Source organism: Enhydra lutris, unplaced genomic scaffold (genome assembly GCF_002288905.1).
Source record: "Enhydra lutris kenyoni isolate GAN:26980312 unplaced genomic scaffold, ASM228890v2 scaffoldscaffold2, whole genome shotgun sequence".
Lineage (NCBI taxonomy): Eukaryota > Metazoa > Chordata > Mammalia > Carnivora > Mustelidae > Enhydra > Enhydra lutris.
In genome coordinates this window covers 58492978-58520374 of record NW_019154086.1, presented here as the reverse complement: position 1 = coordinate 58520374, position 27397 = coordinate 58492978, and the positions used below count along the sequence as shown (strand labels likewise).

The window sequence follows — 27397 nt, the reverse complement described above, 5'->3', positions numbered from 1 at the left end:
TGGCGATTCACAGACCTGTACCCCTGGGGATAAAAATATATTATATGTTTATAAAAAAAAAAACAAAAACAAAAACAAAAAAACCTGCCCTCAATTTCATGGCCTTCAAGGATCCCCAAAGACCACAGATCCATAGATCCCAGGATAAGAACGCTTGGTTTTTGTACTGCTTTGGAAGCACCCCCAATATCTGTATGCTTTATTACATATTTTACATTTTTTTAAATAAATTCAAGAATGTTTATTTAAGAGGACATTCTAAAATTTACATGGGGTTGGGTACTCTCTAGAGAATATTTTAGATTCCTAATTTTGTGTTGCAATATGTAATATATATACAGAATTTCTGAATTTTAATGTTTACAAAATTCAATTATGAAGTGCATCTTAGTACTTTTTTGTGAATTACCTGTGTGAGATTAAAGTGGAAGCAATATTAGTATTAACACACTCTTGAATTCTTTGCATATGTTGGTGAACTCTACATTTGTTAAACAGTTTTACATTTTAACAGCTTTGTCCATTTATGGAGGTGTTTAATGATAATGGTAGTTCTACCCATTTATTTTTCTTTGCATTTTGCTAAAATTATACTATGTATTATGTTTGTAACTCAGATCCTTCATCTGTAAATGGAAGAATTTGGACCAGATCATTTCTAAGTCTTCTGATTCTAATTCTGACTCTGTGTTACAAATTCACTATATCACATTCCCAATGTTTATTTTACTTCACAACCTCACCTAGGTACAATGTCCCATTTAACCATCTTTTACTCTAGGACCCATTTCATCTGATACTGTGATAATAATTATTCCCACTTCCATGATGGAGGGGGACGGGATTCATAAAGGGACTCATTGATCTTTAGAGCTGGAAAGGACCTGAGATCCTTGAGCTACCTATTAAAAATACTTTAGTCTAGCCCCCAGAAAGATTAGTCCTCAGCTACCTTTGTTCTTAGTTCATGGCTCTTGTTATATAAATCACCTAGTATTTTAGCTGTTCCTCCCAAAACTTTCTGCACGGATGCAGACAAAAGGTAAATTGCTTTAGAACATGATGTTTATTTCATTTTTCGTCTCTGTACTCTGCTACATCTGTGAATTTGACATCAACAAGAAAATGCTGGTTTACAAGTGCACACTCAGTAACCAATAGCATAGTGACATTTACATTGTTCCAGTGGTTCCAAATGTATATCCCAAGAGTCACCAACCACATAGCTCTCGCCAGCTCTACAAGGAGGAAAATGACATTAACTATACCATGTCCTACAAAGTTGTTTCACTACTTCACTTACCATGAAGATGTTCAGTAGTTCCTTTTTGTCAATAGAACCATTTCCATCAGCATCATACAGCTTAAAATACCATTTTAATTTTTGCTCCATTTTTCCTCGTATAACTAGATTTATAGCAGCAATAAACTCTAAAAAGTCAATAAATCCATCCTATGAAAAGCAAGGTGGAAAGGGAAATCAATATCTAAGAAAAACAATTGTTTTTATTTGAGAAGTCATGGTTCATATGAGCAGGACCATTAGCACAAATTAATAGAACCCACAAGATTAAAGCATAGAAAATTTCCCAGCATTTTGTTAAATAAACAAACAAAAACATGGGTACAGTGAATAGAAACAAGCGACTTTAAATATATAGATAAGTTCCTTTTTTTTTTAAGAGAAAATATCTACTCCTTATGCCCCCCCCCCCCCAAAAGGGGAAAAGTTCTGAAATCCTAGGAGAGAAGGCTGTAACCTCACCACCAGACATCCCACAGTGACCGTCTTCTCCTGAATATCTTCAAGTTTTGTCCTCCACTCAGGAAAAGACAAGGTACCAGTTTCTAGTAGAAAGGAATTATTACCAAGGAGCTAAATTCTGTACTCCTTTTTAGAGATCCCCGTTGATATTTTTGGAATGCTAAACTCCACGATTCCTTTTAAGTATGTCGTTTTCAGTATGAATCAAAATTTATGAGCCTCTTTTCTGTAAAGATTTTGCCATATTAGTCAATCTTAGAAAAGACTGTTTAAAGCTCTCAAGCTTTAGGCAGTTTCCCTCATCTTGTTTCACTTTCATTTGAGACAGAAATAGTAGGTATCATTCTTAAGACTCACACCGTCCAAACCTTGCTCAACTATCTTAAGAAAGGTAACTGGCTCTAGGGAGCGCGGGACCCACTCTCTGCTGTGTTCCCATGGGAGTTCAAATACCAAATGGCATATTCAGCCCAAGAAAGCACTCTGTCAGCTGCATTCCCCTTGGAACTTTGGAATGCAGAGTCCTATTTACAAAACAGGAGGTAACATAAAGTACTCCTTTCCCTTGGATATAAAGGGCTTGAAACGTATTGGCCTGTAAAATGGTACGCTTTTGCTTTGAGCCTCAAGGTTTTGTGTCTAGTCTATAAGAAAAGCAAATGAAAAATCACCAGTAGTTCTGGTTGTGAAGCAAAGCTTGCTTGTTGGTTAACAGCTTTTTGTGTGTCTGTTTGTGTGGGGTTTTTTTGTTTTGTTTTGCTTGTTTTGTATTGTAGACTACTACAATATCTTGGATATTGAAAGCCAATGTGCTAATCACTATAGCCTGGTCTTTAAAATGTATTTTTTTTTAAATTTTCTACAATATATAATAAAAATACCGTAAGAAAATATTTTAAAATTTTACTACATGTATTAGATTTTTTAAAAAGATTTTATTTATTTATTTGACAGACAGAGATCACAAGTAGGCAGAAAGGCAGGCAGAAAGAGAGGAAGGCAAGCAGGCTCCCTGCTGAGCAGAGAGCCCAATGTGGGGCTTGATCCCAGGACCCTGAGATCATGACCTGAGCCGAAGGCAGAGGCTTTAACCCACTGAGCCACCCAGGCACCCCGACATGTATTAGATTTTTACATTTTACAGCTTAGATATCTTTACTCCATCAATAATTTTAATGCTTCTTGGAAGTGATAAGACTTCTGCTAACGGTTTGGAGTCTGGTTGAACAGGTCTCCTGAAGGAAATTTGCTCAAGTCTACAAAACATAGCTGGTTTTACCTTTTCTCCATCTGCCTTTCCTACTGCTCGTTACCACTTCACCATATGAATCACTAGCCTTGCTATGGCTGAGACAAGGGAGATAAGTTCTCACAGAGTTGAAATATATTGAAGATGACATCAAGATATCTTCTGACTTGGTGGGACATGACCATTATTTTTCAGTGATGAGACCAGCAGGTGCAGAGAACAGAAGTTGAATGGACAACGGGGACATTGGCTCTCAGGTCTTCCTCTTGTGTGTCTTAGGGCACGCAATCGATACAACCATTTCCTGGGTAGTTTTTATGCCTGTTTGCCCAAAGCTTACAGAAGCAACCTCCCTGAGAAGTCTTAGCTGGCTTGCTATAAAGTTTCCATAAAAACCTTCTATTTTGTGATGGTTTGTTTCACTTTTCAAGTCCTGCTTCAGTGATCACAGTGTTTGCTGTCACCTGTATAATGAGCGGCAACAGGCTAGACTGAACCATGTTGACGTTAGAACATTTGGTATTTTATGATTAGGCACTGTGGGTGGGTGGCCCTAACTCCTTCCAAACCAGGCTCTGGAAGCTCTGAGCAAACTGTATCAGGAGAGGAGCATAAATATTTTCATTGTATGGCTTTAAAATGGACAATCCAGTTAATTTACAACCAAAGTTGATGGTGGGTAAGAAAGGAAGTCTTTTTTCCTTAGACAACTGCAGCCTTTGGCAAAATCTCCTGCAAGCAAAAAATTTTGTTTTCATTTCAGCATTCCATTATGTAATTAGACAAATTCTTAACAATCCACAGCCAATTCTTCTTTCCAGTTATCTTTCTGGTAAGATTTTGTAGAAATTTGCATCAGTGAGACAATTCTGGTGAATGTGATTTAATGGCTGTGTTAGTGTTGGAGAGAGTTGTAGGTAATGCTTATTCTGTAAATCAGAAGATAAAGTAATCACTGCCTTCAGTTAACCTATAGTTTTCAAGCTCAGGGTGGGGAGGTGGATAAGAATCACAGAGAAGGGGCACCTGGGTGGCTCAGTGGGTTAAGCCTCTGCCTTCGGCTCAGGTTATGGTCTCAGGGTCCTGGGATCAAGCCCCACATCGGTCTCTCTGCTCAGCAGGGAGCCTGCTTCCCCCTCTCTCTCTGCCTGCTTCTCTGCCTACTTGTGATATCTGTCAAATAAATAAATAAAATCTTAAAAAAAAAAAAAAAAGAATCACAGAGAAGGTGAGATGTTCCTGCAAATGTGACTAGGAAGATTGCAACAGAGAATGTCCAAAGATTTTTCTTTAAGGCTATCCAAGGAAAACCCTCTTAAGTTTATATTTCTGTATTTGAGCCACCAGACTCCTTGTGGCACAGAGAACTTCCTTCCTGAAGATGTCTGATACCAACTGGCCTTGTGCCAGCATAGGGTTCCCCAACCCCTTGGCTGGACACAAACAGGTCCATTGGATGACCCACCTCAAAATACCATAGGCCCTAGCTGACCAATGGGTTACTTATACCAGGGCACAGCTATAAAAAAGGAAGATTCCATTTCTTCCCATAGTTCCTCACGTTCCCCCTTTAACTACAGCCCCCGTCACTGCCACATGGCAGACAGTCTATCTCTTGCCTTCCTGTCCCCTGCTCCTTGGCAGTGTATTCAATAGACTTCCACCTCCTTAAAAAATAGCTGTCTTTGCCATTATGATTATTATGATTGTTATTTTTTACTATTATTTGCAAAATGAAGGACTCTTTCTAAAACTGAAATTCTATCATTTGAAGCTGTGAAATGAAGCCAAGTTCCCCCAAGGACATGACCCAGATTATAAATTTGTGGCTCCATCCCTGGGACTAAACTCCAAAGCCGATGTCTCTGGAATATATTGAGATGACATTTCGGTATCTGTTTCTCAAGGTCTCTCAGGCATATAGAGAGTGATGGCAGGACCACACTGGCATATCGGATGTTATCTTCAGTGATATCTTACCTGGCATTTTACCAAGTGGGGAGAATTGTGGGGTTAGTCAAGGCTGCAATGCAGGTGTGAGGTCCTGAAGAGGGGGAAGTGCTGAGCCAAAGCAAGGAACCATTGCCCAGCAAAGGGACACTACAGAGTCCTAGCCAAGCACCCTGAGTGGTATATACCAATAAGTGTCCTGGTGTCTAGTGACACCAAGACCATAGAAATAGGATTGTTATTACAACAACTAGGGATCAGACCCTATATGTTCTAGTGTACCCTCTCATTCAGGAAAACAAATAATCCAAATCCAACAAAAATCCTCCAAACTATCCCCCAAATTAAAACTCTCCCTTCTCACAGCGTTAACGTTCTGTCACTTTTCACAGAATCACTATCTGTGAAAAATTCATGAATTGTCACAGACCCTAACCTGAAGACATTTCGATGTTTTCATTCTTTTACATGTGACACTTTCCAATGGCATTTTACCAGCTGTGGTAAGTCAGCAGCAACATAGGAATTAAAATGTCTGCCTGGAAATGGTTGCTCAGATGGTAACTCAGAGAATTAGTATTAGTACATTATATGACTGATCAATAACCATCAGTGATATTTAATTTGCTTTTTAGGAGCTACCAAAAATAGGTAATATAAGGACATCTTAATTTTGTCAAACACATATGAGTACTTTTTAAAATACCTTTGTGAATTTTTGAAATCTATAAGAGAAAAGTTATGCTCAGCATTTATGACCTAGCCCCATTTTCATAGATAGACACTTACATTAACAGCAAACATAGTCTCCATCAGCCATGGAATTGCTGGAATGTCCTGAAAAGAGACTCGGCTCTTTAAGATGAGAAATATACTGCTGGCTTGGTAGGTCAGTTCTGTAATGTGATCTTTATGCAGATCAAACACAGTTGTTCTTGACCATGACTATACAAAATTCAAGAGTCCTGGGACAAAGCATTTCTCTGAGTATGTGTCAAACGAGCTCACAATTCTGAATAGGTTTCTTGGATATCAATCAAGAAGCCCTGAGCATCTGCCCCCAGCACGTCTCCAGCTCAGTGTTGTCTGGACCAGTGTGAATCAGAAGCCAGTCTCAGGTGCTCTGGGGGAGGGCAAGACAATTGTCTGAGTTTGATCACTTCTGAATGGGCTACCTACGGAAGACCCATCAGCGATCACAGCAATGGCAGCCTTTTGCAAGGAACATCCTTAGGTAGCCAATGTGTCTCCCTAAGTAATATCACAGACAAAATAAAATCCAGGCTTGCCCTAATTCAGACAGTTTGCTGTCTCCTAAGAGTGTTATGTCCTACAGAAGAGCCTAGATTCTTATCTTTACCGAACAGAAGAGGTAAACAGAGATGAACAGACGGTGGGACATATATACCTGTATTATTTGCTTCAAGGCTGGGTGTCTCTACTATGATTTGGACCCAGAGTCCCTTTTTAAAATGTACCCCAATGCTACAAAGCTTTTTGGCAGCATAAATGGGCATAGGGCCCAGCTTTCTAGCACTTCCACGGTGGTCTTTCTGGCTTAACTGTGGCGCTCCTGTCTGGACTCACAGTCAAACCACCTGGCAGTTCACAACAAACAAAACATTGTTTGGATTCGGTGGGGCTAAGGTGGAGACCCAGCCAGTGGTCATTTTAATCACACCCCCAGGTGCTTCTGATATGGAGCCAGATTTGAGAACAATTCCAACAGGTTTTGTTCAAATACGTGAGTGACAACAGCTTAAGTTGAAATGTACGTCAGCAGGTACAGCTGATGTCTTTAGCAGGTGAAATTCTGTGAGAAGCTCCACCAGCATGTTGATAATTGATGTTACATGCGAAAATGCTTCGTAAATTACAAAGTGCTAACCAAATATGAGGTGTTTTATTATCACCAACATATGCTTCCTGAGAGCTTCCAAGTCGGTTCTTCTGAAGCACTAGGCTCGGTCTTTCCCCTTAAGAGACGGCAGCCTCGTTCGTGGTCTCTAGGAGATGGTCATTTGTTTGCAGTAAACCTGTCTTACTGGGGAGCAGCAGGAATTGCGGTCGCCCCGCAGGCCAGACAACCTGATACAGTGTTAGAAGCTGGGAGTTAATGAACAACAGCAATTACGACAAAAGTTAAAAGCCAGGTTGCCCACTCCAATTTTCAAGGGTTCTCACACAGAGAGAGGCTAAGGAGCCAGCTAACCAGAGGTCACTTGTGCATTTCAAGTAGAGCTAGCGTCCCGTGTAGCTGTTCTGGGTTTGAAAAGACCATTGAAACCCTAAGATGACTCCCATTTAATTAATCTCATTCTGTGACTGGGAATCATTTGAAGGGGTCAATGTGTCCCCAAACCACACAAAGGACCCTCTACAGCACTGGGGGCGGTTAAAGAAGAGAAATGGTAGGCACACAGCCTCTGCACCTGGAGGTGCACCCTTTCATTTGGAAAGCGAATCTGAGCTTGATAAACTTAATCTTCCCTGTTATCAGACCCGTAGGGGCTGAGATCGGAGTTACCTGCATTTTACAGATAAACGCACCATCCCTTGGTGGGCCTTTGGGCACATTTTCCCAAAGTTTTCTCCTATGTTATGTCACATGCGCTCAGCGATAGTGTAGGCAGGATAAGTCTTGTCAGTTTTAGAACTGATGTCACTGACACGGAGAGGTTAGGAGCTTTGTCCAAGATTACACACAGTGATAAGGGTCAGAGCAGGGACAGGAGCCCGGCAGCCTCCCCCGTCCTGCAGTGCCACCATCGCCCTAGGTGGCTTGAGCTTCATAGTACAGAGAGTCTCAGAAAGGCTCATTAAAAATAGCAAGGACTCCTGACATTGAAGCCAAGATTTGATCTTTGAACATATTTATAGGTAAGCTAGCAGATACTGTAGTAATCTATTAGATCCCCCCGCTTGCTCTTTCTGTAACAGTTATCACCCATGTTTCTAAGGAATCATTCACGTTCCCTCCTTCTTGATTCCCAGGATTTTCCGAGGAGGTGAATTTAGATACCCTGAAAACTTCCCCACTGTTTCATTCTCTCCTAGCATTTTAAGGTATCCTAGTGCTGTCAATAGATCTTCTGGCTTAAACCATCACTCCATTTATGGTTTGAGTTCCAAACCTGTAAGTTCAGAGGAACCATTTTCTCTCGCCTGTAGACCTCGGAGTCTTAGGAGGGGCAGAGCACTTTGGATCTCAGAGTTCCCAATGGCACTTTGTTTGGATAAAGCCCAGTTGCCCACATGTGGCCCAGAGTGCCATCCATTCACCTTCATGCCTATCACAGAGTAAGAATGTCACCAGGAGCCAGAGGGGCCGAGGGCTCACTTTCTGCTCTGAGAGTCTCCAGGCAAGTCACTACCGGTATCCTGGTGCTCGGCCAGCCTCACTTCTCAGCTGTGATGTAAGAACACACGCAGTGGCAACAACAGGATGTCGGGATGCGGCAGAGACACAGGTGAGGCGCCCAATGTGTGCGGCCGTCAGGGATCCTCTCACAGTGACCCTCTGCCTCAGTGAGGTCCCCACGTACCCTCCTCTCTCCTATCTGGTATTTTTAGCGGAGCTGTTCTCTTCGTTGAAATTCTCAACTCCTCACTTAAAACAGGAATACCATAGCAATTTAGGATGCAGCCCTTGGAGTCAGCTGGCCAGCATTCCAATTCTGCTGTGTCATTTCAGGCAAGTGACTAAACCTCTCTGTGCCTGTCTCCTCACTGGGAAAATGGGAATGTGAAAAACAGTAGCTACATATACATTATTGCTGGGAGGAATCTAATAACTGAAGAGCTTAAAACAGTGACTGTACAGAAGCGTTCAGTAAGTGTTACCATTTATTAGTAATAATTCAAGTTCTTTCCTTCTCCCAACATCCCAGAGTGCCTCAGCTTCTCCAAAAATCCTTGCCTGACTCTATGTTTTAGCTTTTGTTCCATCCTCAGATCCCAGTCAATACCGCAGTCCTGCTACAGTTTGTTATGCTGCTTTATTTTATCTACGCTTTGGGCATTTAGTCACCACATAACTTTCATCCTCAACTAGATCGTAAACTCTTTGCAGGTATAGAAAGTCACATCTCCTACCTGCCTACCTACTCACCCCCATCCCCCCACACTCCAAAAAATGTGAGTATGGTTTTTCTACTGTTGCCTGTCCTTCAGGGATGCCACTGGAGAGTTCCCCGGCCCTTCCATCCAGCCTGCCTGTCTCGGGAGAGGCTGGCTCATCAGTCAAATCCCTGGGCAGGGTTTAAAACCAGCCCTATAGTACCTGAGACCTTCTAGAACCTTGCAACTAAACAGTATGCTTTGCCCTCTCTCAGTCTTTGATTCTCTACTACCTTCTATTACTTGAAGATGCATTTGCCATCCCATGAGATTCTCAACTCCTTTGAGGACAGGCAACGACTCCTCTGCATCTTTGTGCCTACATTCCTTCCACCATGCTGCTCAGTAAATATTTGCAAATCCAGCGGGATAATAATGTGCTAAGGATGTGACTCCGCTCCTGCTAATCCCTTCTATCATCCAGCCCTCCCTAGTCAGTGAAGGTTTTCATTGCCTAAGAGCTAAGTCACTGTAGCAGAAAAGCAGAAATCAAGTTCATTCTTAGCTCTTGACTTTCAATAGTTTAAGCCATTTAGGATTCAGAGCATAAAATTTATGCCATAAACAAAAGATGTGAAAGAATACATGATTAGAGCCAGTTCTCTCTAGTTTCTCTTTAGTCCTTCCAAACTAGACCGAGATTCTATAGGCTGGATTTGGGAAAGGAAGAGAGATTGCAGAACTCTGGGGAATAGGAAGGGGGAGAGGGCAGTGCTCTATGAGGGCCAAGAATGGTTGGATGTCTGGGTGACAGGAACATTGGGCAGGTTGGGCAGACAGAAGAACACAAGCACCTGTGGTTCTCTCACTGGGCTTGGGAGGAAGGACTGGAAGGAGTATCTATCTGGTCACAGTCCTGAGCCAGCCTAAGAGGCTTCTGTGACTAGGAGTATGAGGAAGCTCATAGGAAACCTGAGCCAGGGGGAGGACCACCGTGCAGACAGCGACCTTGAGCCTGGGGCAGGAGGTGAGGAGAGATGCAGTCTCGGCGAATACCAGTGTGGACAGCTATCCCTCTGCCCCGTGTTCATGCGGATTTCAACGCAGCCATGGGCTTTACGTGCAACGATGGGAAGTGGAGGGGGAACACTCCTTGGTAAAATGGGGACTCAGAATATAAACTAACTCCAACATGGAAAAGTAAAGTCACATTTCCTGAATGCTTGAGCGTGTGAGCTGAAATGCTTCCAAGCTAGAAAAGGGTAAAAAATAAACTTTAAAATTTCCCTTGAGATAATCACTGTAATTGGGAATGAGGTTACACTTTGGAAGACACAGTGGCCTTCCTTGGTATAAATGTGGGAAAAAAGGCGGGGGAAAGGAGAGAGAGAAATGGAAAGGGGAAATAAGTGCAAATAGAAAAGGGAGGATACTCCCATTTGTCACTATTTTGTTTACTCACTCGGTAAATATTTGTTCAACATCTACTTTATGCCGCTATGGTATGTTCCTGGTCTGGGAGAGCATGCAGGATCTGAAAGGGATGATTAATGTCTTTTCACATTCGTGTTTCTGTACTGTTGTTTCACAAGGATGAATTCACGTACTACTTGTACTTAAAAAGAGAGAGGAGAGGTGAAGAGCAAATTGCAGATCACATGTTAAGAAAGCAGGATGGCTGGAGCGCAAAGGTCCAGAACGCCTAGCGGCCCTGGGCACTTCTCTAGTTGCTGGATCTCAGCAAGCATTAAGTTTGACTTGATTCTCTGCTTTGGAATCCGTAGGATTTCTATCATGCAACGGACAATTCAGAGTTGCAGAAAGTCAGGAATCGAGGCTGTCCCTTGCGCAGAGACAGACCTTAATTTTGAGGAGTACGGTTTCTATCGCTCACCTCACCTACACAGACGGGCTAATATGTTTTGTGCTGTCTTTTAAAATTTACTTTTTGTTATCATCAGACATTTTTTCAATCAGTTTTTATTATTGCACGGTTGAAATTAAATGAAAAGGCTTATCATTTAAAACTCTGAACTTACATGTTATTTTCCCCAGCCTTTATTTACATGTTTGTAATGATGGTTATTCTAGTGATGTTTACATTGATCAATTTGAGACATTATCTGTTTGTATCTTATTATAGCAAATGATGGGTATTTAGTTCTATGACCCTCACATATATCCAAGCAACGTCCTGGAGCCTATTCCATCTGCAGGGGCGAGCTGATTGCTAAATTTTCAGGAATTTTGCAGACCAACTATTAAATGGTTGGTAGCCTGAAATTGGCCATGGTGGGAGTATTTACACCATGGAGATCAGCATAGGTTACCAGGGCTTCCCCCACCAACCCTGGAGAACCAGTTATTAAACATTTCCCAGCACACCACAGTTCTTCCTCCCTACTCACACAATTGTAGGGTAATCTGAAAGTCAAGAGTTTAATTTTAATAACTAGTAAATTTTGTTCTCTGTATATAGCCTATTGGTGTACCAAAATTATGGACTTCCTTATTTTACATAGAGCTAATAATTGCCTCATCATTATCAGGCTGACATCTCTGAACCTAACAGACAATACGAGAAAAGTGTGACAACCAAGAATTATGTGCTTACAAAGTATTTTTGCCAAGCAAATGAATCTGAATCTATTTAAATTTCTACAGCTAAATACCAGTTTATGCATAATTTGAAGAATAGACAGCTCAATAGCACTAGAAAGTTAGATATGCAATCAACTAAATCCAGAATGCAGAACATTCTACAGAACCAGAGACTCACTTTCCTCAGCAAATCAATGGCATAAATGCGGGGGCGGGGGGGTTGAGGGAATGGAGGTGGTTAGGGGACTATTACAGAAAAAAACAAACTTAAGAGTCATAGCCACCAATTTCCACCTGTGGACCTTGTTTGGATGCAAACTCAAATCAAGAACAATAAAAAAGTATGCTTAAGGGATATATGCATCTCTAAGTTTATAACAGCATTATTTACAACAGCCAAGATATGGAAACAACAGTGTCCACTGATGAATGGATAAAGAAGATGTGATATATATATATATATATATATATATATATATATATATATATATATATTCATTCATTCTTAGGTTTTTAGGATCTTATTTTTAATCCCTGTTTAAAAAATTTCTCCACATACACTGTAGGTTGATGTCTTTCTATTTATTGTGTTGGACCCTTGTGAAACATGTGTCTAACAGGTCTGGGAAATTTTTCTGGTTTTATTATAATTTTACATTTTCTCTGGGCTCTGTTCCTGTGGTTCTATTCATTGGCTATTAGACATATTAATCCTAATTTAAGGAACATATTTGGAGAAATGTTATTTGGAATGAAATAGGAAGGAAGTTGGGAAACGCTAAATGGGCTAATCTGACCCACCTGAAGAAGGGTGTAAAAGAAGTTTGGACGGAAGTGTCCTAGACATTCCTGAAACCAATGGTTTGACAAAGCCACCAGGAAATCCTTGAGTCAAAGCCTGTTGACAAAGGAATCCTGTGTCTTAGGAATGGGTTGGCCTTATTATTTCTGCTGCACTCTATCATTAGTGGTCATCTAAAACCAAGCATTTCAAAGCAATGCACCTGGGGTTCTAGTCAATTACCTTCCAGTTAGGTCTGAGGTGCCAACGTCATGGCCATTACTGTAAAGTGGGTTCTATTATCACTGTGATGTTGAATGCGTTAGTCTATGTACTGTCCCTAAAACAATGTCAGACACATTTAACTATGGTTAATTAACTACTTTTAAGGAGTGACAAGGAGATGCCTGCAAGGGTGTGTGATAAGCCCAAGGAATTGTTCTAAACTTTATGCTCTAAACTTTAGGATCTATTTATTTCTACTTTAAGCACAATTCCAGCAAGTTTAGTTAACTAGAGTACATGCCAACGCCAGGTTGGAAATGACAGTGTAAGAAGAGATCGGAAGCTTGTTATTATCAGAACAATCAGAAAGCTGGAAAAGGGGTGCCTGGGTGGCTCAGTAGGTTAAGCCTCTGCCTTTGGCTCAGATCGTGATCCCAGGGTCCTGGGATCGAGCCCTGCATCGGCTCTCTGCTCAGCAGGGGGTCTGCTTCCCTCTGCTTCTCTGCCTACTTGTGATTTCTCTCTCTTTCTGTCAAATAAATAAGTAAATAAATAAAAGCTGGGAAAGGTGTATCTGACAGCAGGGAAAGAGAAAAACAACAAAAAGCAAACAAACAAAAGCATATATTTTCATGATTTTCAGCATTAGGAAACTTAACCCCAGCAACTTCAACAGGTATGGGTGCTTTGTGGTATTTCAAATATGTAACAACCCATGTTCATAATAATGACTCTGATATCAAAAAGCTTTTTACTGGGACTCTGAGGAGGAGGAAAAGTAAGACATGCATTTTAGAATGATTTCCAACCAGAAGAGTTAAACCACAGAGGAGCTGCTCCACAGAAACAGTAAATCCTCCAGGAGTCTGGACAGCTGAGAGTTTTATTGATCTAATTAAATATATGGCTTTTTCTGTTTTCCTGTGCATAATTGCATATCGTTTCTCACTATCACTTGATAACGAGCAATCCTTACTCTTCTCATTTTACAACCTGATTTTATATCAAGATCCCCACACCTTGTGTGGCATATGTCATCACTGCCTAGGTTCTCTTGCTTGCTAAGCAAACGTAAAATTTTGACGATAAAGCATGAATACCAGCAGAACTCGTGAGTCATTTAATTAAGCTTCTGATGTGGGCTTGGCCATCCTATGGCTGTCACGGAGAGGACACTCCAACCGCACAGACTGCCTGGCTGAACGCCGTCTGCCCCTCGACAGCGGGCGTCATTGTTTCCACCAAGCACTTCATTTCCCGCGTTCCTGTTCTTACCCAGGAACCAGACACGCATAGCTTCCACAAACACTGGGTGGACAGCAAAATCTCTGGCATGGGGTAGGTCACCAGCTACTTGGAAGATGAACTGAAAAACCTGACAACAGTTCATCTTCTAACCTCCCAGGAGGACTGTCAGAGTCTGAGAAGCTGCAATCTTGAGCCATGAGAGGCAGCTTCCAGCAGGCGCAATGGGACGGCCGCTGCCACACAAAGACCAAAACATCTAGAGTGGTGGAGAGAAGGAGCTCAGAGAAACACACATAGGCAGGGACACATGGACCACATGCCAACATGCTCACAGGTCCCCGTCTCAGTCACTTCAGGCTGTTGTAACAAAAATACCATGGACTGGGTGGTTGAAAACACTCGGAAATTTATTTCTCACAGTTCTTTGAGGGAGGAAATCCAAGATCAAGGCTCAGGCCGATTCACTGTGTTGGTGAGAGCCCACTTACTGGTTCATAGACAGCCAGTCTTCTCACTGTGTCCTCACATGCAGGAACACACTCTCTGGGATCTCTTTATTGAGGGCTCTAAGCCCGTTCATGAAGGTTCTGCCCTCCTGATGTAATCATCTCCCAAGGACCCCACCTCCAAATACTATCATATTGGCGCTGCCAGGGTCAGATTTCAGCATATGAATTTGGGCAAGTGACAAAAAAGGAAAGCTCATGTAGAATGGAGTCAGGAGGCCAGCAGGGGGAGCTCTCATGCCCCACCACTCCTCGTCCACTGCATACCCAACTAGAAGAGACTGGATCTTGCCTGTGGATACTACTTTTTTACTACAGGAAAGGCAAGAAAAGAAGTGCCCCACCCTCACCCCGCAATAGTCCAGCCAGGAGATACCGCCACAATTCAGATAGTGAAAAGCCGCTATACTTCAAACTCCCAGTTTACTCCAACCGACTTTGTGTTTATAAAAGCCTTCCCAATCTCCCCCTTTCCTCTGCACAAGAGATCCTCTCCTCTGTTCTGCAGACAGGCCTATGGTTCTGCCATAGCTTGCTTGTCCAAAATTGCAATTCTCTCCTATTTCCAAATAATCCCATTTTTGCTGGTAAAACTGATAGTTTTATTGTCAAGGTTAACGGGGATACAAACATTCAGCTTCTAGCCTATCTAGAATATATTTCAGCATTAAGAACAAAAGCAGAATCTGCCTCATTTTCCCACTGATTTGTAAGCTCCTTGAGGGCAGAATTGTTGTTTGTTTGCATCTACACTAAGTAAAATTTATAAGGCGGGAGACACTGCCATGCTAAGCAGGCAGTGCCTCATTCATGCATGATAACAAAGAACATGGCCTAAAAGAAGTGTGTTCCCTACATTATTACCAGAATTAAAATAGCTGTTAATATTACACAGGTTTAATTTTCCCGTTTCTGGCTAGTACCTCTTTTTAAGTCATCTGCTGTTTGGTTTGTTACTTTGTTTTTTGTTTTGATTTGAAAAAGGGCTCAAAGGGCTGTGCTAGACTCCACACATCTCAATGGACAGCCAATCATTTTAATTGTGTTGATTTATCACTTCTTTCTCATCTATTCTCACACACAGCCTTCTAAAGTCATCTATCATTCAATGAGTAATACTTCCCCTTTCCCTTTCATTCTAGATGGCATCAGCCCATTTTGAAATGTACAGGTGAAAAATAACTGAAATGCACAAGGAAAATTAGGCAAGAAGAATTTGACCCTGCTAGGTGAGATTGTTACTTTTTTGGCTTATTTTTTTTCTATTCCTTATTTTTTTCCCCCTCATCTTCGTATCTTTAGAAGTCTTGAAAATTCAACGTGCTACAATTCCTCAGGAATGAGTAAATTCAAGACAATAGTTGAGTCACAATCTTTAGAAACTAAAATTTATCTGAATTTAAAATGAAATTGTTTTTTCCCCCAACTAAAATGGTTATATATGAAAAAGTGTTCCAGCATTCCAGCTTCTGAGTACAAACAACATGTTGGCGAATTTGTATTGATTTTACCTGCCAATCTAGATGCAATCACACTTTTTAAAGCAGATTCCTGTAATTTGCTTTTCTATAAAATGTCACCAACGCATTAAATACTTTGAAAACAGTCTTTGTAAATCAATCTGCACTTATTAGATTTGTTTAAACGATAACATTAGAATTCCATGCCGAGATTTAATTTGGTTTTAAAATAACTCCCTACATGCAGAACATTTCCAAGGGCGGAGAGGCTAGTTCCCAATTACTTTCATGCCGTCAGTAGCTAAATGTGTTTAATGACTCACTTACCTACAAGCTGTGGGTTCTCTGAAGAGTTCCTAATTCAGTGAGATGCACACGTTTTACCTCAGGCTATTTCAATTTTTCAAAAAGGGGAGAATACAGAACCACAGCCAAATAAAAAGTAAAGGTCTTACCTTGTTCATGTCAAAGGTATTATAGACTTGATCAACATGTCGATTGGCCTTTGGATTCAGACCCTGCAGACCCAAGAGTGTCTTAAATTCATGCAGTGTTTGCAGGCCGGATGGATATTCCCTCATAAATTTTCTGTACCACACATAGGTCTCTTTAGCAGAAACTGCTGTCTGACCACCAGCTTCGGATTCGCTATTTCCCATCGTGATTCACAGTCTGCAGCTTTTTCTCAGGTTGTTTTCATGTAAGGTCCCTACGGATTTGGTTCCTCACTCTTCACTAAAACTGGAGGCTAACATATGCCTTTAGAGAGCGACTCTAAACCTCTTACAGCTATAGGCTAAATAAGAATAGAAAGCCAGTGAGATTAACTCATCTGTACAGTTTTAAGACTAGGTCATTTATTGTGACTGATGGGATTGCATTTACTGCCATTCAGAGATACAGTTTTCTGTGAAGGGCAGATGCAATATTTTAGAAAGAGTAATCTTTGCCATATTGTCAGCCATAAATTATGCCTTCAGTGAGGAGTGGGGTCTCATGGAAGGAACTCTGAATTGCAATGAGGAAGCCTGGGCTCGAGGCTTTGTTTGCACTTACTGCACTGAAACATTAGAGACTCAGAGTTCCCATCTGTAAAACAGTAACAAGAATATTTTTGTCTTTTCATACCTAAATATTGTGAAGATAAATTTAGGCAAAAAAAATCTTAAACCACAGAAAATTTACACATTCTGAGTACTGTTAAAATATAAAGGAGGTCTATGTACAGAAGAGGGAAATGGGGAAAGATAACCACAATAGTAGTAGTAAAAATAGTAGTAGTAGTAGTAGTAGTAGTAGTAGTAAGCAGAAAAGTGTACTCTATAGATAAAGGGACATATCGAGCTGTGTCTTCTTCATTGTTCTTACCTTTTTTCCTTTCTTTTTTTTTTTTTTTGCTGTTCCTTATCTTTTCTGTCTCTTAAGTCCACTTCTACCCATGCCTTCTGCCTGCCAGTTTTGTCCCACTCCAGTTCCCAAGTTAATCTTGTCTGAGAGTCAAGCCCCAATCACAAAGGACTTGAAAACGGAGTGAATGAACCTGGAAACTATATCCATGGTCCAGAAATGGAAATGAATTGCCCTGTGTGGTCCTCAAGCCATCTTGCTGCCAGCCATATGTAGGAGTTAACAGAATTCCCTTATTTTTGACCTGGGGTCATCTGGTCCCAAGCATGGTTCTCCTCTCCTAACCTTACTCTATTTTTTCTCCAATTCTCATATTGACTCAGTTCCTAACTCTGGTTTCTGTCTTAGTCCCTATTCCTTAGTCCTAACTGATTACCTATTTAAAACCCCAGGTTCCCTAACAACAGGAGCCCTTCGAGCCTAAATGAAGCACCTTGACAGGAGGTGGGGGTGGTTAGGGTATATAGGATTAATTTTGTTTCAAACATACCAATGCAGACTTCAAATAGAAGAATTCTGAATCCATAATTACAGTTAAATAACAGGTGTTCAATAAGATTATAGAAATGTGGAACTCATTCATTTGGAAGTATCACTTGAAACTGTTAGAAAAGATGAGATTCCTTATGTGGAGGATAAAGAAAGATGATGAGCTAATGGGGAATCAGTCCTGGTAGGAATATGAGAACTATCCTGTTAGGATCTTCAAAGACCATTCTCTGGGGAAGTCCCTACGCAGACTCCGATGAAATGTCTGCCAGAAGGATGCTCAGAGGCACTGACTTCTTTTCACCATTAACATTTATTAATCACCAATTTTTAAATTAAGAAAAGAATGTCTGGTGATGATGGAAGAGAAAGGTAATGGAAGTTTTCAAGGGGCCAAGGAGATCCCTTATGGAAGGAAGATTTTTGGATAAATCAAGAATACAAGGACCTGAGATCCAGAAACTGTTTCTTCATGTAAATGATCCTTTTAAAAGAAAATCTGCATAATGATTACTTGCTGATACAGAAAAATATTTAAAACTATTACAAATAGTGAAAGGATTCTTATATTGGATACAATATAGATATCCCAAACTCAGGAATCCTGCTATATAAAACATTAACCTGCTATAAGATAATGGGGAAAAGATTTCATTTCTAAAAGGTCAAAGGATAAATCTAAATTACAATAAATTTAACTAGAATGTGCTGGATGTATCTGAAGAAATATTTTAAATGCTGATACAGGGCACCCATAAAGACTACATAAAACCATATTTTGGTCTTGGGTAGAAAGACTTGGTAATTAAAAAAAGGCAATTCTACCTTAATCTATTATACCACCACACACCAAACAAAATGCAAATAAAGTTTGAGGGGTAAGTATTGACTGAAAACAGCTAATTTAAGTCGGGATAAGAATTAAATATGCAAACGTACAAAAGAAAATTCTGAAATATAAAATTATTGAATACACCTACCAAAACAATATGGGTCCAACATGAGAAAAGTTGAAACAATCAATGAAAACTAATAGAATTTTTTTTTTTTTTTTTTTTTTTTTTTTAGAACTTGGCCCAAATGTAAATAGGAATTTAACATGCTGTAACTGTGGCACTGCAGATCAGTGGGGAAGAGATTGGTTATTTGATGAATAGTTTGGGGACAATACTGTATCTATCTGGAAACACAAACAGTTAGAATTTTAGCTTACTGCCTTCACCAAAATAAATTCTAGATGAATTAAAGATTTAACAATATAATGTTTAAAGTCATTATAACAAAGTAAAATTTCTTTATAGTTTTAGCATTAGAATGTCCTCTGTAAATATGACTCAAAACCAGAAGGTATAAAGAAAATTAACCCTCCCACAATTTTTTAATCCCACCTGGCTCAAAACACCATAACTTTTTTTTTCAATAAAAAATTAGAAGAAAATAGCTGTAACACATATAATATAAAAAACATAATTTCCCTAATATAAAAATAGTTCCTATAAATTGGTAAGAAAATACTTACCACCAGGTCACCTGGGTGGCTCAGTCAGTTAAGCATCTACCTTCGGCTCAGGTCATGATTCCAGGGGCCTGGGATTGATCCCTGCATTGAGCTCTCTGCCCAACTTCGAGTCTGTTCCTCCCTCTCCCTTTACACGCACCCCCCACTCCAGCTATCTCAAATAAATACATAAAATCTTTAAAAAAAAAAAAAACCACCAAATAGAAAAATGGGGAAAAAGCCAAATTTAAAAATTCAAATACATTTTAAACATGAAAAGATGCTCAATCTTACTTACAGCATAAGAAGTATACATTAAAACTACAAGGATATACCACTTTTCACCCACTTGGGTCAGCAAGATAAAAAATAGTTTGATAATTCACCAGGTAGCTGAAGGTGTGAGGAAACAGGCATTCATATGTTGCTGTGGGAATGTATATTAACAAAATTTTTATGCAGTACTACTGGTAACTATCTATTAATAATAAAATGTATATGTCCTCTGGCACAGCAATTCATCTTCTGGGATTTATTTAACATATACCTGCACGTGTGAAATAAACATAGTTACAGAGATCTGCACATATAAACCCAAAAGAATGGGAAAAAAATCTAAGGGACCATCAATAAGAGAATAATGAAAGAAATTCTAGCATGTCCACAGAACCGAACAATAAGGAGCAGGGAAAGATAAAGAGGCTCTCCCTGTACTGATCCTGATATAGAATGATTGTGAAGGTATATTAACTGCAAAAATCAACAGAATCCTTTGGATGCCTTTACATTTATATTTATACCTGTATAATGACTTATATGGTTTTATGTACACTGTTTTTGGATGGATGCACGAGTAACGGGTAAAAGCATACCTCTGGAGAGGAGTAACTGAGTGTCCACAGACAGATGAGGTTAAGACTCCCCACCATATTCCATCTCACATGTTCTGGATTTTTGTACTGTGTGTATGTATGTAAAATTAAAATTATACAATTCCACAAATATTAAATGCTTTATTGCTTTTGTCCAAAATGGCAGACACCTTCTAAACAAATAAAAATAATTAGTTACCCAGGAAAATACAAAAACAATTCTTACATATGTGTAATATGCATTCACATGATATGTAGAAGACGTGTACTTGTACTACAACTCAACGACAGAATTATCATATAAATTATATCTTACGGTTTTTGAGGATTTTCTGCTTTACTGAGTATTGGCTGTCGTGGAGAAAGGGCACATGGCCTTTCCGTTTCAACACAAGTTTTAAGAGGAGGTGATTCTGTAGTCCTTTGTACACTGATTTCGAAAGCCACTATTTCCTAGTTATTATAGTCTTCAAGTGAAAACAGAATTTAAGCCCAACTGACATCTCCGTCTTTCTTAGTAGCTTACATGGGAACTGGAGAACTCCGGGAACAGTTCCTGCCGCAACAGGATGAGTTAGGGAACCGGACGGAGAATGTGTCAATTGTAAATCAGTCTCTATTTCTAAAGTTCACAATCCCCTCAGGATTAAACAGGACAAACCGTACACTAACGAGTACAAGGGGAAACACGTTTTGAAAAGAATCTTCGTCTTATTAGCATTTTTAAAAGGGATTATCTTTTCTGACTTCTGATTTTGACTCTCCATTCCTTTCTAAAGGGAGACCATGTCCGGCATCTGTAGTCACTTTATTTAAAGCTTTCTGGAAAAGGGGATTATCTTCTTGAAGCAAAGCTTCTAAGTACCTGTCAATCTGCTCCCGGTCTCCTACTGGACTGCCCTAGAAAAGAGAATCAACGATCAGAGCAGGCCGGGAAGCTGCAGGCTGCACCCCTGTAATCCGGGCGGCCTTGGAACAGTCTTCCCTAGGGTTCCAGCAGCACCAAAACCCACCCTGGAATATGCCTTTTGTCTTTTAATATGTTTTCACCTTTAACCTCATTTTATGTTCACAAGTGGTTAGGAACTTGGATCATTTTTTTTTCCCCTTCCTTAGTGGAGGTTAGTTCAACTGGCTTTCCTTCTATTTATTTATTTTTATTTATTTTTTTAAACATTTTATTTATTTGACAGAGAGATTGAGAGAGACAGCGAGAGAGGCAACACAAGCAGAGGGAGTAGGAAAGGGAGAAGCAGGACTCCTGCTGAGCAGGGAGCCCAATGTGGGGCTCGATCCCAGGACCCTGGGATCATGACCTGAGCCAAAGGCAGACACTTAAGGACTGAGCCACCCAGGCGTCCCTACTTTTCCTTCTATTTAATTACTTGTCATATTCCTAAAGCCAGCTGCCTCCATCTTGTCCTTCTCTGTTATAGGCTCTTGTCTCCCCATTTAAAAAAATTTTTTTTTATTCTTTTAAAGATTTTATTTATTTATTTGTCAGACAGACAGAGAGAGAAAAAGAGAGCATGCACAAACAGGAGGAGTGGAAGGCAGAGGGAGAAACAGACTCCCCACTTAGCAAGGAGCCTGAAGCGGGGCTCGAAAGTCCATGAATCTTTAGCCTTATATGAAAAACAGATGAGTAAGAAGATTTTGACTTCTCTGTCACTCCTCTTCTCTCTGCAGCATCGTTTTCCCCAGCCCTGGGCTTGCTGCCCTCATCTGTCTCTTTTTCTCTCCTTTTCCCCAGTTCTCTGTTTGGGCAATTTCATACTGTCCTTCCCTGGGCTGCTTAATTCATGAACAGTGGGACAAATGCTTCCTCTTCACAGACTTAAATCTCACTCCCTCAAGCCGAGCCATGGGCTCAACCTGCTCTCTAACTTGGGCTGATGGATATGAGAATTTTTCAGAAAGGACCTTTCAGAAACAATTCGTTTTATGATTGTTCCCAGTCCGTGTCTGACACCATCCTCCTAGCTTCTCCATGGCTCCCCTGGTCCCATTAACTGTGCTCAGTCCCTCTGCCCTAGGTTTCAGACAAGGCTGGACTATTACTAAGTCCCAGCTTTGGACTGGGGCCCCATCCCTAGAGATAAACTCACCTGATAGTCATGTTCACCTAGATTTTCAAATAGTCCCTGGCCCAGAGGAATGCCCTACGTGACCCCTTCTGGGACCCTGACAGCTCTCCGTCTGTTAGGCCGAGTCTAATCCTTTGGCTCTGCTCTATGCCTGGCAAACCAGGTTTCCTTCCAGGACTTCAGGCTGGCCTGCTCGGTCCCTCAGCCTTTTCATGGGCCTGCTCGGTTCCTCAGCTTTGGGGCCACCTCGTCTCTTGTGTCTACTCTACGCCAGTGCAGTTGTTCTGGTGATCAGAGGCAGTGGAAATCGAAATTTCAAGTCAAGCAGGAGAGTAAATCTATTTGGGCAAGGAGTCCTTTGAGTCCCTCTCCAATGATACCAGACGAAGCATTTCATATATTCTGTGGGCTCAAGCCCCTTTGCCTCCTTCAAACTTCATGAATAAAACAAATTAGTAGAATTCCTCTGGCTACTGTGTGGGAAACCCAGGGGTTTGGCAAAGAAAGAAGAGTAAATCATTATTCTTTCATGTTTTTCTCCTCGCCACACATAGATTTATTATTTTGAAAACCAATAATTTTTATGAACTTTTTAAAAAATTTATTCATTTGAGAGAGAGAGATGGCATAAGCAGGAGGGGAGATGGGCAGAGAGAGAGAGAGGGAGAAGCAGGCTCTCGGCCAAGCAGGGAGCCTAAAGCAAGGCTCGATCCCAGGACCCTGGGATCATGACCGGGGCCAAAGGCAGATGCTTAACTGACTGAGCCACCCAGATGCCCCATATGAACTTTTCTGATAGAGAGTAGTATTTGATTTTTATGACATAGAATGTCTTTGGTCTCTCGAGTTTTTTTTTTTGTTAAAACAACCATCATTGCTGAAACTATACGACGGTGCCAGGCTCCATACCAGATCTTTCACACGTAAAAACATTTGCCACCCTTTACAGCCATGAGAACCACAAGAACTGTTGCCTAGGCCACCCACAGTGCGGGGTGGGGGTGGGGGGTAGTATCTTTTTTGGCTGTATACTTAAATTAAGCAAAAAATATTTTCTGAATTTCATTTTGTATTTAATAATATAAGGGAAATTCCAAAGAACCCAAAAGATGTATATTTTGTGAAGGAGGAATGGATCCACCTTGAAATGTTCACAGCTGACTGGAACCCAGGTGGCCTGGCTTCAAAGCCCACCCTCATCACATTCTATCCTGATGTGTGCGCATTTCCCCGACCCCCCTTCCTGGGCAAGGTAACCCTCCATTCAGTCAGGGCTCTCTGTGGGGCACTCAGCTCCTGCCCTCTCACTTTGAAAGGCCCAGGAAGGCCCTATCTCCTGTCCCAGCCTCAGGGCCTATGTCTGAGTACAAAACACCATGTACTTCCTAGGCTCACTGTTGATTTCTCAATTTATTTCTGCCAAATATGGAAAGACTCTTCAACCATGGCCATACATATTTTAATTTTTTTATGTATTCCATCCTGAATTTCTATATGCTGTAGAGAGAAGATGGACCTTCCCTCATTAGCCCAAACCATCACAGGAGCCCTGTTCTGTATGTGATCGTCTAACCAAACAAGATGAACAGCATACTCACACAATGTTTCCTGACCTCTCTAACCTCTCCTCGGAGATGAGAAGAGTCCATTCTTAATTATGTATTGAGATAAAATTTAAAATATTTTGCTGTCTGATAAAATTAGAAAAAAAAATCCTACTGAAAATACACTATTGAGGGGACAGGGTTCATTAAACTCTACCAAAAGCACAAGCAAAGATTCTGATTTTTGTAAGAGAAAAAAATAACAGACCTTTAAAAATTGTTCTCATATATACTTTTGAAGCTTATTTATTTACAATTTCAATATTCCTGTAGGGAGAGTAAGGGCTACATAAAGTGACCTGTCCAAAGCCTGTAAGTGGATGATGAGGGCACGAGAGGAAGTAGCTCAGTGCTCTCTCCACAAAGTGTATTTCCACTACTCCAAATTTTGTTACTTACCAGCTGGAGTTTCTGCAATAGTACTGTCAGTTTTACCCGAAGATTATTCAGTTTATCTTCAGTAATTTTTCTTTTTTTTTTCACATTGTCCCAGAGATACTTCATTAGCCACTCCTCTTCGATTTGCATCATAGATAATGGACTGCATTTTTCTCTTTAGTTCTCTTTCATATTGGACCATGTAAACATTCTTGATCTGGGAATGTTTTTAAAAACAGTTTTAGTATATTTTTCAAGTATTACTTTCCCCCCTAATATCAGAAAGTGATTTCATATTCCAGGTCTGCACATATGTACAAAGTGTCAACTCTACACCTGTGTATTACAGATGGTCAAAATTTAAGACACAGTGACACCCTGAAGGAACTTGCCATGTGATGGAAGACGGAGAGAGAGAAGGAAAAACGTCCAATACTCTATTAACTATGAGGATGGGAGAGGCACACCAAAGGGAGCTTGGATACCCTTGCTTTGAAAGGGAAAAAGAATCCAGTCATGGTTGAATCTGTCTGCCCACCAGTAATACCAGAGTATTGAAGGCACAAAGGGAGCAGCTGGTGGTGCCCGTTACCCCTCTCCACAGCACCGGAACTCACAGGCAATGACAGAATGGCTGGCCATGCAGGGCTTTACTGGCAGATGATGGTGTGTTATTTAGAACTTATGTCTGTAGCAGTTGAAAAGCAGAGAATCTACAATCAGAGGAATTCCTGTTCTGTTACTCTCTTTGGGTTCCTTGTCCTGATGCAGAGAATGGTCACTGATGTACACACGTGACCCTTGCAAATACAAGAGTCTTAATTGTTTCCCAAGACTTCATATTGTGAATGAGGCACTCACAAAGTAGAAAAGGGAATGGAGAGGCCAAATGCTCCAATTTCAAAATAATGTGAATTGCTTGGGTCAACATTTGGAGAGGGCTGGGGATATTCTGAGAAAAGAGATACAGAGCAAATCTTGTTTTGATCCACATTTGAAGGTTTCTGTAAGGAGGAGATTTCTGTGTTCTGATAATGACGGGGTTCCCAGGAAAACTGTAAGGTGGTCTCATTTGTCTTCTGGGTTTACCCTTCTCCTCCCCACCACCCCCTCCACCACAGTCACTGCAGACCCATCCCAGATACTGTCCACATTAATCCCTTTAAGTACTCATTGCCCTCGTGTATTTCTCCTTTTTATAAAATCCTTTAAACAAACAAAACCCCTTAAATATACTGATTCTCCTTAACATTAACTAACCTCCTCCTAAAACCAAGGCACTGAATTTTGTAGTAGGTGATATGAAGATATATAAGATCCAGATCAACTATAGAATGAGATAATACAAGCGTGCAAATATCACATCTTATGGGAGAAGGTTCATGGTGCCCCAAGTGAGGCACAGATTATCATTAGAGTATGGATTCCTCGTTAAAGATCATTAAGATACTTAAAGTAATTGACATGGATTAATATCAGTAACTTACCTTCCAATTATTTATGCTTTTCTTTTTTAAAAACAAGATATTTATTTATTTATTTGAGAGGGGGAGGAGCAGAGGAAGAGGGAGAAGCAAACTCCCCACTGAGCCCGGCCCCCGTGGGACTCCATCCCAGGACCCTGAGGTCATGACCTGAGCTGAGGGCAGCTGCTTAACCGACTGAGTCACCTAGGTGTCCCTATTTAGGCTTTTCGTGTGCTATTAATTAAGAGGAGTATTTGGGAGCAAGGACCCAAATACCACTCCACAGTGGCAAACACTTGCTTATATGTGTGTATTCACACACACACACACACACACACACACACACACACACAATGTATTCCATTAATGGTGAGACTTAATTGTGAGATTTGTGGATTGCCCTGTAAAGAAATCTTAGATTTTTAGAGTTTCAAACTGCCTGGACACTTGTGCGGGGACACCAAGAATTAACGCAGCGCTGAAATCCTTGGCCTGCCTCTGCCTGTGCTTATTTCCTGAGTTGCGGGCCTCACCCTTCCAGGAAAACACCGAGCTTATTCTGCCCCAGGCCCCTCACCCTTGCTGCTCTCTCTGTTCAGTGAGTTCACGCCCAGCCTCCATAAGACTCACTGCTTGCCTCAGATTTGCGCTGAAACACTGCTCAGGTACCCCTTGCTCGCTGCATCTGAAATAGGTCATCTCTTCCCCAACACACACCTCATGGTCCACCCCTGGGCCCCGTGCAATTATTTTATGTTTATTTACATGTTTAGCATTTACAATTATGTCATTTACATTATGCTCAGTTATCTGTCTTTTCTCTAGAAGGTAACATCAACTGTGGGGGCTTTAGTCAACTCCAGGGAGTGCCGTACCCAACGGCCAGAAGGTGGTGTTGGGTCAATAATTCAACTCAGCCAGAATAAGGAGGACAGGGTCCCAGGTGGCTCAGATGTCACCAGTCATGCAGAGTTCTTGGTGTTCAGAGCTCTAGAACTTCATGGCTTTTGCCATCTGAATAATAGCCTAGGGAACACTTTTTTTTTTTTCAAGATTTTATTTATTTATTTGACAGACAGAGATCCCAAGTAGGCAGAGAGGCAAGCAGAGAGAGAGAGAGAGAGGAGGAAGCAGGCTCCCCGATAAGCAGAAAGCCCGATGTGGGGCTCGATCCCAGGACCCTGGGATGATGACCTGAGCCGAAGGCAGAGGCCCCAACCCACTGAGCCACCCAGGCGCCCCAACTTTTTGATAAAAGCGGTAGTAGTAAGAAAACAAACCAAGTAAAATTAAAAAGAAATCCGAAATGCTTATCAGCAATAAAAGGAACATACTATTGATAACACTTGAATGGATGTGAAGGGTGGTATGCTATGTGAATATAGCTGATCAGAAAGTGACACATACTATATGAATCCATCTCTATAGCATGACTGAATGGACAAAATGATAGAGATGGAGAACAGATGAGCATCTGCCTGGGGTTAGGGTGCTTGTGTGTGTGTGTGTGTAGTGTGACTTTAAAGGAGAGAAAAGGGAGATTTCTGTGGCGGTGGGAGTCTGGATCCTGGTTTTGATGGTGGTTACACAAATCCACGTACATGGATAAAATGAGACACATATTTCACCAACTTCAATTTTGTTGTTTCGATATTCTACTATAATTATACCATTATGTAAGACATAAGCATTGGGGAAAATGGAAAGGTACCTGAGACCTCTTTACTATTCTATAATTTCCCATGTACCTAG

General features: G+C 40.9%; 2 protein-coding genes across 2 annotated transcripts in view; both read right to left on the bottom strand.

Moving 5' to 3' along the window:
- LOC111146915 (guanylate cyclase activator 1C) overlaps window positions 1–16503 on the bottom strand; it is a 33560-nt gene extending 17057 nt beyond the window's left edge. The window contains exons 1-2 of the mRNA XM_022502677.1: window positions 16300–16503; window positions 1304–1453 (exon numbers count right to left, since the gene is read on the bottom strand). Coding sequence (XP_022358385.1) covers window positions 1304–1453; window positions 16300–16503 — 354 coding nt within the window. The remainder of the gene's footprint in view (window positions 1–1303; window positions 1454–16299) is intronic.
- A 4330-nt stretch (window positions 16504–20833) lies between these two features.
- The window catches only part of LOC111146439 (MORC family CW-type zinc finger 1), a 172867-nt gene continuing 166303 nt past the window's right edge, over window positions 20834–27397 (bottom strand). Inside the window, 3 exon segments of the mRNA XM_022501999.1 lie at window positions 20834–21010; window positions 24201–24278; window positions 24280–24396. Coding sequence (XP_022357707.1) covers window positions 20834–21010; window positions 24201–24278; window positions 24280–24396 — 372 coding nt within the window.